The 16,087-nt window shown below is 42.6% G+C and overlaps 1 protein-coding gene across 4 annotated transcripts in view; it reads right to left on the bottom strand.

The window, feature by feature from the left end:
- Positions 1–237: 237 nt before the first annotated feature.
- Positions 238–16,087, bottom strand: part of nhsb (Nance-Horan syndrome b (congenital cataracts and dental anomalies)) — a 52,566-nt gene continuing 36,716 nt past the window's right edge. For 2 of the 4 annotated variants that reach the window (XM_079598127.1, XM_079598125.1), the window contains exons 2-11: positions 12,164–12,316; positions 11,130–11,272; positions 10,104–10,148; positions 9,540–9,584; positions 9,125–9,187; positions 8,357–8,552; positions 8,128–8,259; positions 4,961–8,002; positions 4,199–4,325; positions 238–4,022 (exon numbers count right to left, since the gene is read on the bottom strand). In XM_079598127.1, the coding sequence (XP_079454253.1) occupies positions 3,416–4,022; positions 4,199–4,325; positions 4,961–8,002; positions 8,128–8,259; positions 8,357–8,552; positions 9,125–9,187; positions 9,540–9,584; positions 10,104–10,148; positions 11,130–11,198 (4,326 nt within the window). In that variant the 5' untranslated portion in view covers positions 11,199–11,272; positions 12,164–12,316 and the 3' untranslated portion in view covers positions 238–3,415. The remainder of the gene's footprint in view (positions 4,023–4,198; positions 4,326–4,960; positions 8,003–8,127; positions 8,260–8,356; positions 8,553–9,124; positions 9,188–9,539; positions 9,585–10,103; positions 10,149–11,129; positions 11,273–12,163; positions 12,317–16,087) is intronic. The other 2 variants (XM_079598128.1, XM_079598126.1) reach the window with 1 other exon arrangement.

Here is a 16,087-nt window from a genome sequence, read left to right as displayed (position 1 = left end):
CGTCAGAAACCAACAGTAGTGGTATGACATCAAGCAGATCATTTGACTGTGAAAATAAATGTTGTGATGTGCATCTCGGTAGGCCTATTTATAAATCTTCACTATACATTTACATAATGGCCTTAAATCATTATGGGCTTTATAATTGTAAGATGTTTCATTTGTTCTTACTGAATCAGTATTGCATCATTGAGTGCATGTAGGCTTACTATGTAAATCATACTTCAGACATCCAGTCATTCTTCAATGCAGTCACATTTATTGGCTTTCTCTATGCACAGTTACTAAGCAGTCACTTGAGCTGGCAAGAAATGGTTCAAATTTACAATGGAATTTTCACAATGTTTACTAAAAAATAAATACAGGACTGAGAGAGTCGCACAGCTCAAAAATATACAAAGGCTTGGAATTAATGTAAACCTTTAAAACATGTTAAAAAATGAAACATTTGTGTCTTGTTTTTTTTTACTTTAAAAAGATCATATGTACATGTTTATACAAAAATACAAAATGGATTAAAATCTCTTGAAGCGGAGCTTGTATCAGAGTGAGATTTGTTTCCTGATTATTGTAACTGAATGAGATGCATCTTGTCCCTAGACGTTTTAACCCTCATTTTTTATTATATATTCATCATTTAATTTATTGTAATTTGTAATTATTTCACAACAAAACACATTTAAAACCATTTGGCAAAACAAACTGTGCTTCTCCATTAATGCAGAGTAATTCAGCAAAAAATGTGTCTAAAAAAAATGAAATGAAAACAAAGAATCAGTCCAAGATGTATATTTCAGTTACAACAAAGAAAACAATAAAATAACTTTTCTGTGTTGTGTCTTTTGTTTTCTTTCAGTCGTTCTTTATTGATATGATCATTTTTGTGTAGTACCTTGTACCTGTTTAAAACAGTCCAAAACTGTGTTGAGGTAAAACAACGATACAGATAACACACTTTGTGATTTCCCTTCATTTTTTTTCTTTAATATTTTGCAAATAAGGCCCAAACTGCCCGGCTAGCTTCACTACAGGTAAGGTTGATACCTCAAATGTGGCTACTGTTATGTTATGAAAAATGAAATAAAAACAAAAGACATATTCATTGCTACATATCTAAATGTCTGAGTTGTCACGAGTGTTGTTTTCATGACTGCTTTTGCATCACAAGTACAGAGAGATAAATATGAAAAGGAAACTGATGATGTGAATGGCAACAATGACAGAATATGGCCTGGGTATAGAATTCAAAGCACCATAACATTTAACTACAGTTGTATAACATATAGAATAGCTTATTTGTTCAGAATGCAAGTTTACAGCTAATTAGAAGAATGTTTACAAGTTCGGTATCATTGGCTGATACACCCCTGATATGAAACATTTTTTTCTTATTTTATTTAAATAAAGCTTTATCATTATTCTTTCCCAAATTCATTAACAAAATAATTCTCTGGATAAAATATCCCATAATTAAAAATACTTTTTTTTTCTATTAAATGTTGCAATCTAAAAGAAGATTTCATAGATTTAGTTCTAGTAGTATATGGACACGAGGGAAAAAAAAGTAGTCTGTACTTCCAAAAGTCTGTAGTTATAAAGCAATGATAATTGCAACAACCATCAGACAGGGTTGTAATAAAGGAGAAATAAGACGTGGCACATTGCAGCTCCTATTTAAGAGAAAATATCTGTTCTGTTAGTGTCTCAGAATATCCTGGAAGGTTTCTCTACCGGTATAAAAGAATAAAAAGAATTAAATTCTCAAACAATTCTCTTGGACATAACAATACTTGACAAACCAACAACAGTTCAGAAAAAAGGCTGAAATATTATATGTTTAAGTCAATCATCTATGTATATACAGATGAGCAATGGATTTTAAACTGCTGCCAGTTTGCAGTCATTTCATCTATATATCCCAGAGATTGAGATATAAATCAGTTCTCACATTACACTTATCCCTAAATATAATTCTATCATCATTTAAACCATATGGCCCCTTATGCCTCAATCTGTTTTTTCAAAACTCAGCTCTACACAAATAGTGCTTCATTAGATTAGATTGTCCAGTTCCTCCACTAAATGGGAAAAAGCTCAAACTGTGTATACAGTGATGTAAAACTGCTAATTTCAAACAAATCTATACATTTTTTACATTTAGTGAACATAGCACATACTCAACAAATTCAAGTGAAGGTGGAAATACATTTTTAGTGGAGATGTGACATGTTCTATTGTTTTATTGCATGCTGTACAGAGGATGAAGAAACTGAATTACGGCCACAGTGAACGAGCGTTAATCAGACGGATGACTAAAAATCGATCTTTTCACAGCTTGTCACCTTCCCTCCAGCTGGCACAGTGTAGGCTTGACAAATTAGCTAAGTCCTATGAGTTTTGAACTCCGAGAAGACTTCAAACTCTGAAGAGTTTAACTTTAAAAGTGAATCCATTCTTCTTCAAATGTACAGTATGCTTGATTTTAAGGGTATTCACAGAATACATTGAGATTGAAGTGAATTTCTCTCGGAAGTCCTCGTTTCTTCTGCAGTCACAAAAATGTTCCATGTTGGGTGGTTAAGTAAATATACATGATGACACCTGAAAAATGTGACGAAAATACACAACCCAATTTGGGTCTTTGAAGAAACGGTAAACTAAACAGGTAAAAAGAGTTACATTAGTTTCCGTAACAGTTGTTGGAATGCTGTTTGAGAGATTGAGATTCAAACAGACACACACCATAGACGTTCCATTACTCTAAACGAAAAATGAAAACTGGATTACTTCTTTCTGCTCACCTTGTTTTTTAACAGTGCATCCAGGTTGTATATTTCAATATTTCCAATGAACCAATTAAGTGCAAAAGAATGAATGGTTTTGCAAACCAGTCCACTTTTAGAATTATTTTCTGGATTTTATGTCTTAGAAGTCTTTCCCCTTGCACACTTAGACACCCTGCTAAGAAAGGCCATGGTGCGATTGTCCTCAGAAAAGCTTAACATCCACGTTTTCATGTAAATTTGTGATGGATGGTGGAAATATAATGTTTTTCAATCATATTAAAAAAGAAACAAGTTACCTTTTCAATATCTTGTTAAAAATGACAAAGGATTTCACCTTTTCATTTTGTGAGCATAAAAGTGTGGGATTATGATTGAAATCACTCCTCAAAAATGATCAATACAGTATTGGGAAATGCAAAAATTAATGTACTTCTTCCATTTTTTCAGTTGACTTATAGTGTACAAAAGGAGCTTAAAGAAATCAATGTTTTTTCAAACCACAAACATCAGGGGAGAACACTAGGCAAATCATAATGTGGACAGCACTCTCACACAGTTCAAATAGAATGTTTTCATATTATAAAAGATTGATCATTTTGCTAAGTGGATAAAAAAAAAAGATTATACCACTAAGAGGAGCGGTCATCGTGTGGACTTCCATCTGAGTTCTCAGTCTCTCCTTCTGATATGGCCTGCATTGGGGCAGTGTACAGCCGACTCCGCGTGCTATAGCGACTGCTGTTTGCCGCAGGTGGAATCCTGGAACGTCCCTGTCTGGAGGCAGCTGACATGGTAAGTGTTTTTGGGGAGAATCCCTCACTGTTGGCCTTAGGGAATGAGCTTGGAAGTGGATCACCACTGCTAATGGAATCCTGTAGGGGTAAGGGGGGCTCTTCTTGTTGCCCTGCAGCCTCTAATAGCAGCTCTGCTTGAGTCTTGGGTGTGATGGGGCTCTTAAGGATCTCTATAGCAGACATGCGGTAACTCGAGTCTGAGCGACTACCCTTCTTTAGCAGCAGGAGTTTAAACTCCTCACTGGATGTACTGGACTTTTTGGCACTCCTGTAGATGGGTCCTGAGGCTCGCTGGGAGCAGTTTGAAGGGACTGAAGGGGCAGCAGGGGTAACCGGGCATACAGTAGGATTGCTGACAGGGGCGGTTGCAGGTGCTACACCAGGCCGACTTTTTCCACTCATCTCCCCTGAGTCTTTACGTCCCAGCACTTTCCTTTTAGATCTGCAATATTTTAGTTGATGGTATATTAAGGTCACATACATGTGCTTGTATGCCATAATCACTTTCCATGTCTGCATGCAATGTCATCCAATGTCATCATCAAAACCAAAAGTCATAGAGAACATACAGGATGATTTGCAAAACCCAGCATCGGTAGGTAAAACAATCAGGCTTACCTGTGTATCATAGCAAACAGATCTTCAGTTGTGCGTAGTTTGTTGGGGGATGGAAAAGCATTATCATCATCATCAGGTTTAGAGTCATCAGTCAAAGGAGAGGATGAATTGTCACTGGGAGTTGAGTCTGTCAACATGCAAAGCATTTATACATCAAGTTCAACCTCAAAGTTATACATTTTACAGCTTTAATGTGAAATCAGTCTTGTAAAAAATGAAGGCACTAGGCCTTCTATAATAATTCGTTACATTTATATAGCGCTTTATCTGAGACCTCAAAGCGCTTTACATAGAAGGGGGGCAATCTCCTCAACCACCACCAATGTGCAGCATCCACTTGGATGATGCGACGGCAGCCATATTGCGCCAGAACGCCCACCACACACCAGCTTACTGGTGGCTACTATAGTTATATCATGTGAAAAAGAGGTTGAACAATATATTGGTTTTACTGATTAATCAGCACCTACAGTATGGTTGTATAGTTGCTGTTTTGGGATAGCGGCCTCTAGAGGTGAAATAAAAACAATAACTGACTGCCTGCAGTTTGCTGTGTTTTGTGACTATGCTATGCACAGAGCCAGAAACTTGATTTATAATAAAAAATAAGAAAGGTATAAATATAAATATAAGAAAGTTGATTTATAATATTGAAAGAAAAAAAACAAGGCATGTTTATAGTACTTGTTATCATTGCATATAGTCATGGTACTATAAATCAGATCACGTTTAATATCTTGCCATTTTTTACAGGACAATTACCCTTGCTGAAGTAGTCCTCTGTGTCCGGGGTCGACTCTTCTTCCCTTATGTCCTGTGAGGCACTTCTGGTTGCAACACCTGATGTCTCATAATCCTCCTCTCTGCCTTGTACATCGCTGATTGTGTAAATGTGCGATGCCTCGTGAGTTGAAACAGGCACTTTGTCAGGACTGCTGCACAGTACAAAATTGCTCCTCTGTATTTCACTATAAGCTGGAGGCGGCATTGTACTGGCCAAACACACGGGCTGTGCTGAAGGCTCTGGCCGCAAAAGTTGATTTATATTTTGTTTTAGTCTCCCTGGTGATATTGTCAATTGCACATCTGGGAACCTTCTGCTGTCATGTTCTTGCTCAGAACTTTGAGATGACCTTGTCGAAGAGTCTTCTTTTTCAGGACAAGGATCTACAGTTCTGAAAGCAGTCATTGCCCAGTAAGTACCAGGACCAAGCCTCTCCTGTCTCACTCTAACTTCCTCCTGGGGAAGAACAACATTTTCCACCAGTGGAACTTGTGATTCACAAAACTGTGCTGTAGGGGGTTTGTAGGCTGGCGGTTTCCGGTTGTGCCTATTGCTAGAGGACGGGGCGTCAGATATTACTGTGGGACACTTGGGGCGAGTTACTGGATTTACACTGGCCAGAGCATAGCCTTGGTTCCCTTCAGCTGGTCTACAAATAGATCGCAGTTGCACTGATCTAAGAACAGTTGGAGTGATAGCCAAATGGGCTGAGCTGGGTGCTGTGCTTGTTGCACTCTCTGAAGTGGAAGCTGCGGCTGCAATGCGAGCCTCTGCAGCAGCAGCAGCAGCAGCAGCAGCGGCGACGGCTGCAGAGCGTGCTTCAGCAGCAGCAGCAGCAGCTATGGCAGCTTTCTGCTTATTCTGGTGGAGGATGTGCATCTGATTTCTGTGAGCAAAGTGCTTACTGTGAAGAGCACTTAGGTCGAGGTGACTGGGGGGTATGGCATGGAAGTCAGTTTCCCTCCTGGTGAAAATGCCTGGGTCTCTGACTAAAAGCTGTGGCTGTTGTAGGGAACAAAGGGAGGACTTCCTTTCAGGGACTTTGGGTTTCCTCTTGCCACTGGTTGGAGACAGGGGCCCTGGGAAGAAAGCGGAGGGGAAGGAAGATGTAGGTGTTTCAGACTGACTGGAATATCCACTGGAAGGGGATGCTAAGCCTGCCAGCTTTTCAGGGGAAGCCAGCTTGAAGTCACCTTCAGGTGGAGGAAGAGTTGGGGAAGTAGGTCTGGACCTGGGATGACAGGCTTGCATTTCTGCACTTTCTGATGACTTGATGCATTCAATAACAGTTTTACCCGTAGCAGCACTAGAGTTGGACAGAGACCGGTAAGGGTCATTTGATTTCAAGTCATTGTGGAGCCAGAGGTCTGCATAGTCTGCTTGCACAGCACCATCATCCTTAAAAGAATGTGTGTCTGAGGAACTGAATGGAGAGGAGCAGTCAAGTATGTCCCTGACATTATCCACTCCCCATGCGCCAAGTGACTCAAGACCTGCTGTCTCAAGGTGCCCTGCAGAACCAGCCAAGTCAAGCTGCAGTTTCATCTCCCTGGAAGACAAGGGCAGCGGCAACTCACAAGTAATCTTTGGTTCGCTCTGCTCTAGAACGTTCACACCACTGCTTGTTTCCTTTAATGAAGAGCTACGTTTTGGTGGTGGTGGCTTGGCCTTTGGTTTTCTTAAGGAGAGACATGGTCTGCCCAGTGTCATGGTGGCTCTGTACTCTGACTGAGGGTATTCACCCATGCCAGGTGCTATATTCCCACTTGGGCCACAGTCTGGGTCAATGGCTGCATAGTTGTAGTAGCTTCTGCTACCCTTAAGACCACAGTCAAAGTGCATGGAGGAATAGAATCTTTCAGTGTCAACGATATAGTGCATCTCAGATTTCCTAGCGGTTGCTTGGTCACCGAAGCTCTCGTAAGTTTCCCCACTAGAATAACTGGGGCAGCTGACGCCGCTCTCATCCTCTCTGTAATGCTTTGGGCTGAAGTCTTGGGGGCAGGGCTGATCATGCTGTTCCTGGGCACAGTTCCACTCTCCATCACTAGCAGTGCTGACCCCTGCATCATCCATCTGATCAGTAGCCGATGAGGTAAAAGAATTGGATCGTTGCCCCTGTCCTTGTGGCTTGTCCATGTGGTAGGGATCAATTATGAAGCCAGTGGAATCATCAATGACATGGGACCCAGTATTGAGGGAGAGTTCTGAATCACAGTGTGAGGATCCAGTCAGGGGAGGGGAGGCAGCAGGCGGAAGAGTCTCAGACGTCTGCGATGGGCAAGTGGAGCTGCTTCCGCTCCAGTTGCCACTTGAAGACTGGTGATCTTCCTTATGGTCGATCTGGCTGCCAAGCACTCCTGTAGTAGAGGCAGAGTGAATGGGGCTGCTGAAAGTATCGGAGCTGGATGAAATCTCACAGCTTCCCATGTCAACTTTGCGTGGGAGCCTTGATCTTCCTCTCTCCATCCATGCGTGGTCGGGGCTTTCCGAATGCTGCATACGCTTGAGAGTTCCAAACTGTAGCTCTGGCATGGCTTGGTCATCAGTACTCTCTTCCTCATCCTTTGGAATTCTCTGTCCTGAACCTGGCAGGAAGTCCTCTGCTTCATACGGAGAGAGCTCCTCATCTTCCTCTTCATCATCTTCATCTTCATCATCATCATCATCATCATCACTGTCATCTTGGTCCTCATCCAGAAGTCGGCCACCCTCACGTGGTAGACTTCTGGAACGAACACGGGTGGCTGTTGCTGCAGCATACACGGTATCAGAGCGATCCGGCAGGGAGGTGATGTTTCCAGTGGAGTGTGAGAGAGAAGCTGGAATTCCCTGACCCCTCTGGGCACGGATACGCCTCCGGGATGGAGCAGCAATCAGGAAATCATCTGTCTGACAGCCAGAGTCCTTGGTGTGCAATACTCGGCCACTCAGGGAGAGCTCCTCATGCCACAGTGATTTGTGTGGGTTGGCATGGATGATCACTGTTCTCTCTCTAGCCACAGGTGATTCATCAGAATCTACAGGTAAATTAGAAAATCAATAATTAAACTAAAACTATATGCAGATAAAATTAAAAGAAGTTTATATATAAAGTTCCTTTGATGAACTGGAACTTAAGATGGAAAGTATCAGCTGGTCATACCCATGTCTTGTTGAACCCGTTTGGGGATGCCAGTGATCGTTTTTCGCCTCCTGAGTTTCCGACGTCTCTGTAAAACTGACTGTGAGTGAACAAGAGAGCAACGAGCACTGGCTTCTCTGTCAAATCCAACACCTGTGGAAAAAAAAATACAGACCCTCAGTACTAGCTAAGCACATGTCATAGTCCTTTTTTGTGTTAGTTTGTATTGAATCTGAAGTAGTTGCTTTACCAGAAACATTTATTGGAATTATACAGGATGAAATCACGTGAGAGTCATTCTTTAATCTCTCTTCTGGTGTGGGAAGAGGCAGGCCTTTGGACCAGTTGGTCTGTTTGTCCAGGGTGGTAGGTACATTGGGAACAGGACATTTAGGCCTATGGCTCATCACTGGCAATTCTCCATCTGTTTCTGTGTTGGTACCAGCCTAACATGGGATGATATTGCAATGGTTACCTCTATTTAGAACCAGATTGATGATTTAATATGTCAATCTAAATACACAGAATGTAAACACGTAAGAATAAAATGTTATCTACAGGATCACACGATCGTATACAGTGGCCCCTAAAACTAAAAAAACCCTAAAAAACCTGTATCACTTAATGTTTGAATTTCACAGCAAATATACAATAAATATACAAAATTGCTAACTAAGCGCTAACCAATGCTTGACTCTTTCCTCAAAACTAACAATGAACATTTGGCAGCAACTATATAAAGTAGTCATGTACATAAATACATACATACATACATGTATTGTCAAAACAACACAGATAAATGGGAATAAGAAATGCAGCTTTGAGATGATGAGGCATAAAGCAATGGACAATAATCTTTACAGATTATTTGCAAAAGAAGAGCAAACAAACTAAATAGCTAAACAGACATATTTACACATGGGGTAAGTCTTGTTCTAACATGATTAGGTTAGGACAAGGAGAACAAGAAAATGTTAGGAGTTAGAGTTAACAAGCTTTCGTTAGGTGGGCAAAATACCTTTCTCATCCAAGGAATGAAGTAACAACACTGAACAGGGGAGGAGGAACGGGAGCGCTGATGCTAAAATTAAAAGATGGAAAATAGAACTAAACCAATGACAAAAAAAAAAAATGGCATCATGTATTTGATTTCATAAATCAAAATAAAATAAAAGTCTGATGTGATGTTTTTATGAAGTCCATGGAGTGAACATGCTGTCAGGAAACAGGGACAACATATACACACTCTGGCTTTTGGTTCACATCTGCAACATACAAGCTGAAATGAAAGGTTGCAATCTGATGGAGAATGAATTTATTAAATTTGATTGATATGGAAGGATTTGAATCAATCTGGCATCCAACCTATGGTCTATCTAAGGCAAAACCTGTGGGGGGGTTAGGTTTTTACATCATAAAATGATGTAATTTACCTTTCTGAGGACGGGTTTGCATTCACCCTCCTTGGCTGGTCTCTCCTGCAGCAGTTACATTTAAGGAACAACACAGATAAAGAACCCAGAATTTCTTTCACCACCCTTAAAATCACATGCAGCACCTCATTTCTTGTGCATGTTGCCTTATAAAAACATGTAAAACATTGAAAAGATGTAAAAAAAATATGCATGTATAAAAAGACAAAAACAAATTATAAAAAATAACCCTCACTCCAATCACCAAACATATTTATTGCACTATGCATGTTTTCAGACCAACGTTTGAGTGTTCTCTTAGTTTAGTGACATTCACTTCACTGTACATTCTCCAGTTCTGCCATACTGGACACTGAACAGAATTTATGTAAAACAGAAAAAAAAGAAGAAAAAAAAAAAGAGTCATTTGCCATTTCATATTTGGTTTATTAACTTTTTTCATAATGTTTTGTAATGTTCTGGGGACTTAGGAAGTCAAACAAAACCTTTTGAAACATGACAAAATATGTTATAATGGGATGGTATCACAGAACAATACAATAAAAGCAAACAGATAGTCTTTACCTTCCTCTGGATAGTCTGCACATCACTCTCTCTAACGCTCCTCTCCTGGTGTGCATGGCAGGAGAGAGTGTGCTAGCTTAGGCCAAAAATATTTTGTTTGTCTAATAACAGTTTATGTTTTGCAAGATAAACAATTAGTACTGGATTAGGTCACCACTTGACATTCTACATACATTCTAGGTCCTTGAAACAAAACCAGCTGAGAACCACTGATCTTTGGACCTCCTCTCTTATAGAGCGGTGGGAGACCCGGAAGACTAATTCGCCAGTGGTTCCCGCAAGATCTTCCTATGGGTTTTTATAATGAGGTTTTTCAATTATGAGTAAAATAAGATCTTTGCGAAACATAAGTTGATGATACTTGAATGTTTTGTTCTACAGCATAAATTACACACACTCACACCCCAAACTTTCTGATTTAGTTACTTATTAGAAATATGTTTTTTAAAATAAACATAACAGCTCCAAAATGTGCATTTTGGGTGTGTGTAATGAATGTTGTAGAACAAAACGTCCAAGTATCATCAACCTATGTTTACCAAAGTTCTTATTTTACTAATAAATTGAAAAACCCCATAATAAAAACCCACAGAAAAATCTCAAGGGAACCACTGGCGAATTAGTCTTCAGGGTTTTGACGTCAACCCTGCGTCCCAATTCAGAGGCTGCATCGCAAGCTGCATTTGAAGGCCGATTGAATCAAATCCGAAGCTCCTTCAAATGCGTCTTTTGTTTCCCGTGAAATGAAGGATACAACTAACAACATATTTAAACAATTTGTGAACCCTGTTTTGTTTTCAAACAGTTTAATAAAACTTTCAAAAAAGTCTAGAATAAACATTACGGTCACTCATCAATGGCAGCTGTCACAGTTGCTAGGCGACAAGAACAATCCTCCATTGGCTAAACCGTACCATTTAACAACGCTCAGTCTGACCTTCGCGGCCTTTGAAAGGATGCAGCCTTTGAATTGGGGCACAGCCTATATGTACTACATGAGTGGCGATTAAATGTTGAGTGCCTTACCACCAGGCGCGAGTGTCGCCCCCTCTGCTCCCGCCGTCTGAGTTTGTGAGCTGAAGGGAAGGTTGGCATGGGCGGGGCCACAGATATTGATATGGTGACCCGACCACGCTCTCTGCTGGTTGAACGCTGACGCTGCTGCTGGTCTGTAAAGTACACATACACACACTTCAGTTCATGAAGCAGTTTCTGTTTTACAGAATTTACAGACTGTCAGCTAACTAAAATGATCATGTGTAGAAGGTCTCTAATGGATTTATTGCATGCTGACAATGTAAAATCAATGTTCCGGTCACATTTTATCCGTAATTAATGCAAGTAAAATTGATTCAAGGGAAAAATATGAATTATGCTATGATGGTTCACACTGAGCTTAAGGCAGTGCCAGATCAAATTTCATAATTCAAACACAAGGTGGCAGTATGAATCAGATGTGTGAATCACTAAACTCCTCCAACTTCTGCCTTTCAATGCATTTGTGTCATTTTTTCCCTTAATATCTAATATTATTTAATTGTTATTGATTATTATTATTATTATATATATTATGATTAGATAGATCCACATCAATTTCAAGTCAAATTTCAAATTCACTTGTTTAAAAAGTGTGGTATGCCAATATCAAATTATATTCACAGGAAAAAATATTTCCATATATACTGAGAATTAAATAGATTTCAAAGGTGACATATAGCGAGATTGGAAGATGGAAGTGAGAGGTTAGTGACCTCACACTAAGGCCAGAGGTTAATTTCCAGGTAGACTCAGTAACTTGATAAATGTTTATACAGATTGAGGACAACATAGAAACACTTTATTGATCCCAGAGGGGAACTCCAGGATCATAATTCTCATATATCCTGATCTATCACGACTGTAGCCCTGGGCAGACCACTGAACCACAGGGAGAGTTTGGTTACAATTGTTGTGATATAAGATACGTTTGGATAAAAAAAAATAAAAAAAAATCGAATGGCCATTTTGACCCCACTATGGTTTGAAACCAAAATAAATATAGGCCCAAAAGCCTGCAGTACCTCTGTGCAGTGCCCGCAGGTTGAGCTTGGCATGTCGGTGTAAGTCCTCTAGACATGGTGGCCGTGTACAAGTGTGGAACAGATTGTGTTGCTGATTCCATGAAGCCTGATAGTGGGATGTCAGTTTACTCTCAATGTCCAGATTTGATACCGCTAGAGAGAAAAACAGAGAAATGACAATGTCAGGAATCTGGAATGTCAACAGAATTCCTATTGGAACATCTAAGAATCCAACCGGGAAAGAACAAAATCCTAAGAACAGAGTAAAAATTCCTACATTTTTTGTGCTTATTTGATTTGATTGAATATTATGTAATCCTTATCAGAACCCGTTGTATTTGTTGTATTGTGTTGGAATCATATGGAAACTCTTGAATAGTTCATGGAAAAATCACAAAGGATTTACAAATACTTGAAAAAATAAATACTTGTTATTTTGTGTTATGTTGGAATAGGGCATTTCCACAAGGACCCTTCAGAATAGGCTCCAAATTATGAAGGAAAACCCAAAAGGAATACTACATAACGTACTCGGTTACTAACGTAACCTCGGTTCTCTCTAGAAGAGGGAACGAGTACTGCGTCGAAGAACGCTACGGGAAAGATATTTCTTTGTCGAGATTGAAGCCTAAAATTAATCCTTAATTTTGTAATATTGTAAAACGCTTTTCTGAAGCATACAACCTAGGCGGAGCAATACAGCTCACCCATTGGCTGCTCTGCCAGAAAAGCACAGCCTATGCGAGGCCAGAGACGCTGACCAATGAGGACGCTTCGCGCCCTTCTGCGTCACCTCCCGCCCAAACAGGCGTGGCCTAGGCCTATAAATACGAGCATAGCTGTCTAACACGCCGATTTTCGTCAATGAAGCGACGCAGCGTGGGCACGCACGGCCATGAGACGCAGTACTCGTTCCCTCTTCTAGAGAGAACCGAGGTTACGTTAGTAACCGAGTACGTTCTCTTACGTAGAGTTCTCTCGTACTGCGTCGAAGAACGCTACGGGAACCCTATGTAAACCGCCGTGCGTGCTCTTGGACCGACACAGACACCTAAGGGCGCGCGCGCCCTGGTATACAAGTGCCTACCCCAAGAAGTATAGGAAGAGCGGCTAAAATAGCATCATCCCTTTATAGTAGTGCCTCTTAAGGCATAATAGCATATATATGTAAATATATATATATATATAAGGGGTAATAGCATGCTCATGGGACACATTGTCAGTGAGTGATGCTTAAACATTGAAGTGACCTGGGCCGCAGCACGGGGCAGGAACACTTATACATATTAAACATTGAAGTGACCTGGGCCGCAGCGCGGGGCAGGAACACTTATACATATTAACATTGAAGTGACCTGGGCCGCAGCGCGGGGCAGGAGCACTTATACATAGTCTTCTAGACCGAGAGCAGTTTAGCCTGCAACGCAGGAACCTCTAGGTTATAGAACCTAATAAATGTAGACGGGGAGGCCCAGCCTGCCGCCATACAGATATCTTGTAACGAGATTCCGCTATACCAAGCCCATGAAGAGGCCATGCCTCTCGTGGAATGTGCTCTGATGCCCAAAGGGCATTCCAAACCTCTAGATGCGTAGGCTAGCGCAATGGCGTCCACTACCCATCGAGACAGACTCTGTTTCGTCGCGGCTCGCCCCTTGGAGCGTCCGCTGAACGAAACAAAGAGCTGCTCCGTCTGTCGAAAAACAGCGGAGCGGGACACGTAAGCTCTTAATGCCCTGACCGGGCAAAGGGAGCTATTTCCGTCCTCTGAGGCCGGCAGGGCCGACAGGGAGATGACCTGAGCCCTGAACGGTGTGTTGAGGGACTTAGGCACGTACCCATGCTTCGGTTTCAATACGACTACAGAGTCGTTTGGCCCGAACTCCATACAAGAAGCTCTCACTGAGAGCGCTTGCAAGTCTCCCACACGCTTCACTGAAGCGAGAGCCAAAAGAAACACGGTCTTGAAAGACAGGTGTTTCATGTCAACTGAGTGAATAGGCTCGAAAGGGGCCCCTTTCATAGCGTTCAACACTGTAGAAAGGTCCCAAACGGGGACTGAAGGAGGCCTTGGAGGGTTTAACCTCCTGGCGCCTCTAAGGAAGCGGACCACCAGGTCGTTCCTGCCTAGTGAACGGCCAAGCGTTGGATTAACGAACGCTGATATGGCAGCCACATAGACTTTGAGCGTGGATGGGGTTCTTCCCTTATCCAATAGCTCTTGCAAGAAGGAGAGAATCTCCGGTTCTCCACACTGAAGTGGTGACAGACCTTGATCTGAACACCATCCAGAGAACACCGACCATTTGGAAGCGTAGAGTCGTCTAGTAGACGGAGCCCTAGCTTGTTCGATCGTGTCTAACACTCCTCTTGGGAGGTTAGCGGGTACCCGTTTATGGCCCATACGTGTAGGGACCAAAGCTCGGGGTGAGGATGCAGAATCGAGCCCTTGGCCTGTGAGAGGAGGTCTCTCCTCACTGGAATCGGCCACGGGGCAGTACTTTTCAGTCGCATCAAAGCTGGGAACCAGGTCTGATTCGTCCAGTATGGAGCAACTAGTAGTACTGAGCATCCGCTCTCCTTGATACGCTCCAGCACTTGAGGCAGGAGTGAGACAGGAGGAAAAGCATAGAGCGGACGGCGGGGCCAGACTCTGGCCAGCGCGTTCGTGCTCTTCGAAAAGAATTCTGGGCAGTGAGCGTTTTCCTGGTTTGCAAACAGGTCTATTTCCGCTCTGCCGAACGTTTTCCACAGCAGACGCACTGTCTGTGTGTGTAGGGACCACTCTCCCGTAGGAACGTTGTTCCGTGAGAGTCTGTCTGGGCCTACGTTCAAGTGGCCTGGCACGTGCATTGCTCTTAACGAGCGCAGGTTGTGCTGGGCCCACACCAGTATGCGTTCCGCTAACCTGAATAGGTTTCGGGATCTCACGCCACCCTGGCGGTTTATGTAGGCTACTACCGACATGTTGTCCGAGCGGACCAGGACGTGGTGTCCTTTTATCCGGGGACAGAAGCGCCTCAGCGCAAAGTCCACCGCTATCATTTCCAGGCAGTTTATGTGCGGTAGTTTGGCCCGCTCTGCCCACTGGCCAAAGAGCGGTCTGCCGTCGAGCAGTGCTCCCCAGCCTGAGGTGGACGCGTCCGTGGACACCACCTTCAGGCTCGAGGAAGTCCACAGGCTTACACCTGACCGGTACCAGTCTGACGCTCTCCATGGTGTCAGGGCTGAAATGCATTCCTGAGTGACCTTGAGGCGATAACGACCGTGTAACCATGCTCGGCGCGGTACGCGCGTTCTCAACCAGAACTGTAGTGGGCGCATGCGCAGCAGGCCCAACTGCAGCACTGTTGAGGCTGAGGCCATGAGGCCCAGCATTTTCTGAAATCTCCTGAGTGGCACTATGTGGCCGCTGCGGAAGGATTTCGCCATTTGCAGGGTATTTCGCCTGCGCTGTGATGACAGCCGTGCTGTCATAGACAGTGAGTTCAGATCCAGTCCTAAAATGGAGATCCTTTGACTGGGAAACAGTGAACTTTTCTCCCAATTGACTCTCAGACCTAAGCACTCGAGGTGATCGAGTATTAGTGTCTTGTGGTGAGCGAGTTCTGACGGCGATTGAGCCAGAATTAGCCAATCGTCCGAATAGTTCAGAATTCGAACGCCTCGGAGTCTCAGGAGTGCCAGCGCCGCGTCCATGCACACTGTAAATGTACGAGGTGCTAGAGACAGGCCGAATGGCAGGACTGTGTACTGATATGCCCGGCCCTCGAAGGCGAATCTCAAAAATCGCCTGTGACGTGACGCAATTTGTATGTGAAATACGCGTCTTTCAGATCTATCGCCATAAACCAGTCTCCTCGGCGAATTTGCGCGAGGATTCTTCTGGTCGTGAGCATTCTGAACTTTCGCTTTGTCAGCGCT

This window comes from Phoxinus phoxinus (assembly GCF_949152265.1).
Source record: "Phoxinus phoxinus genome assembly, chromosome: 22".
In the NCBI taxonomy this organism is placed as follows: Eukaryota; Metazoa; Chordata; class Actinopteri; order Cypriniformes; family Leuciscidae; genus Phoxinus; species Phoxinus phoxinus.
The sequence above is the reverse complement of the archived record's forward strand: the minus strand, read 5'-3'. Positions and strand labels throughout refer to the sequence as shown.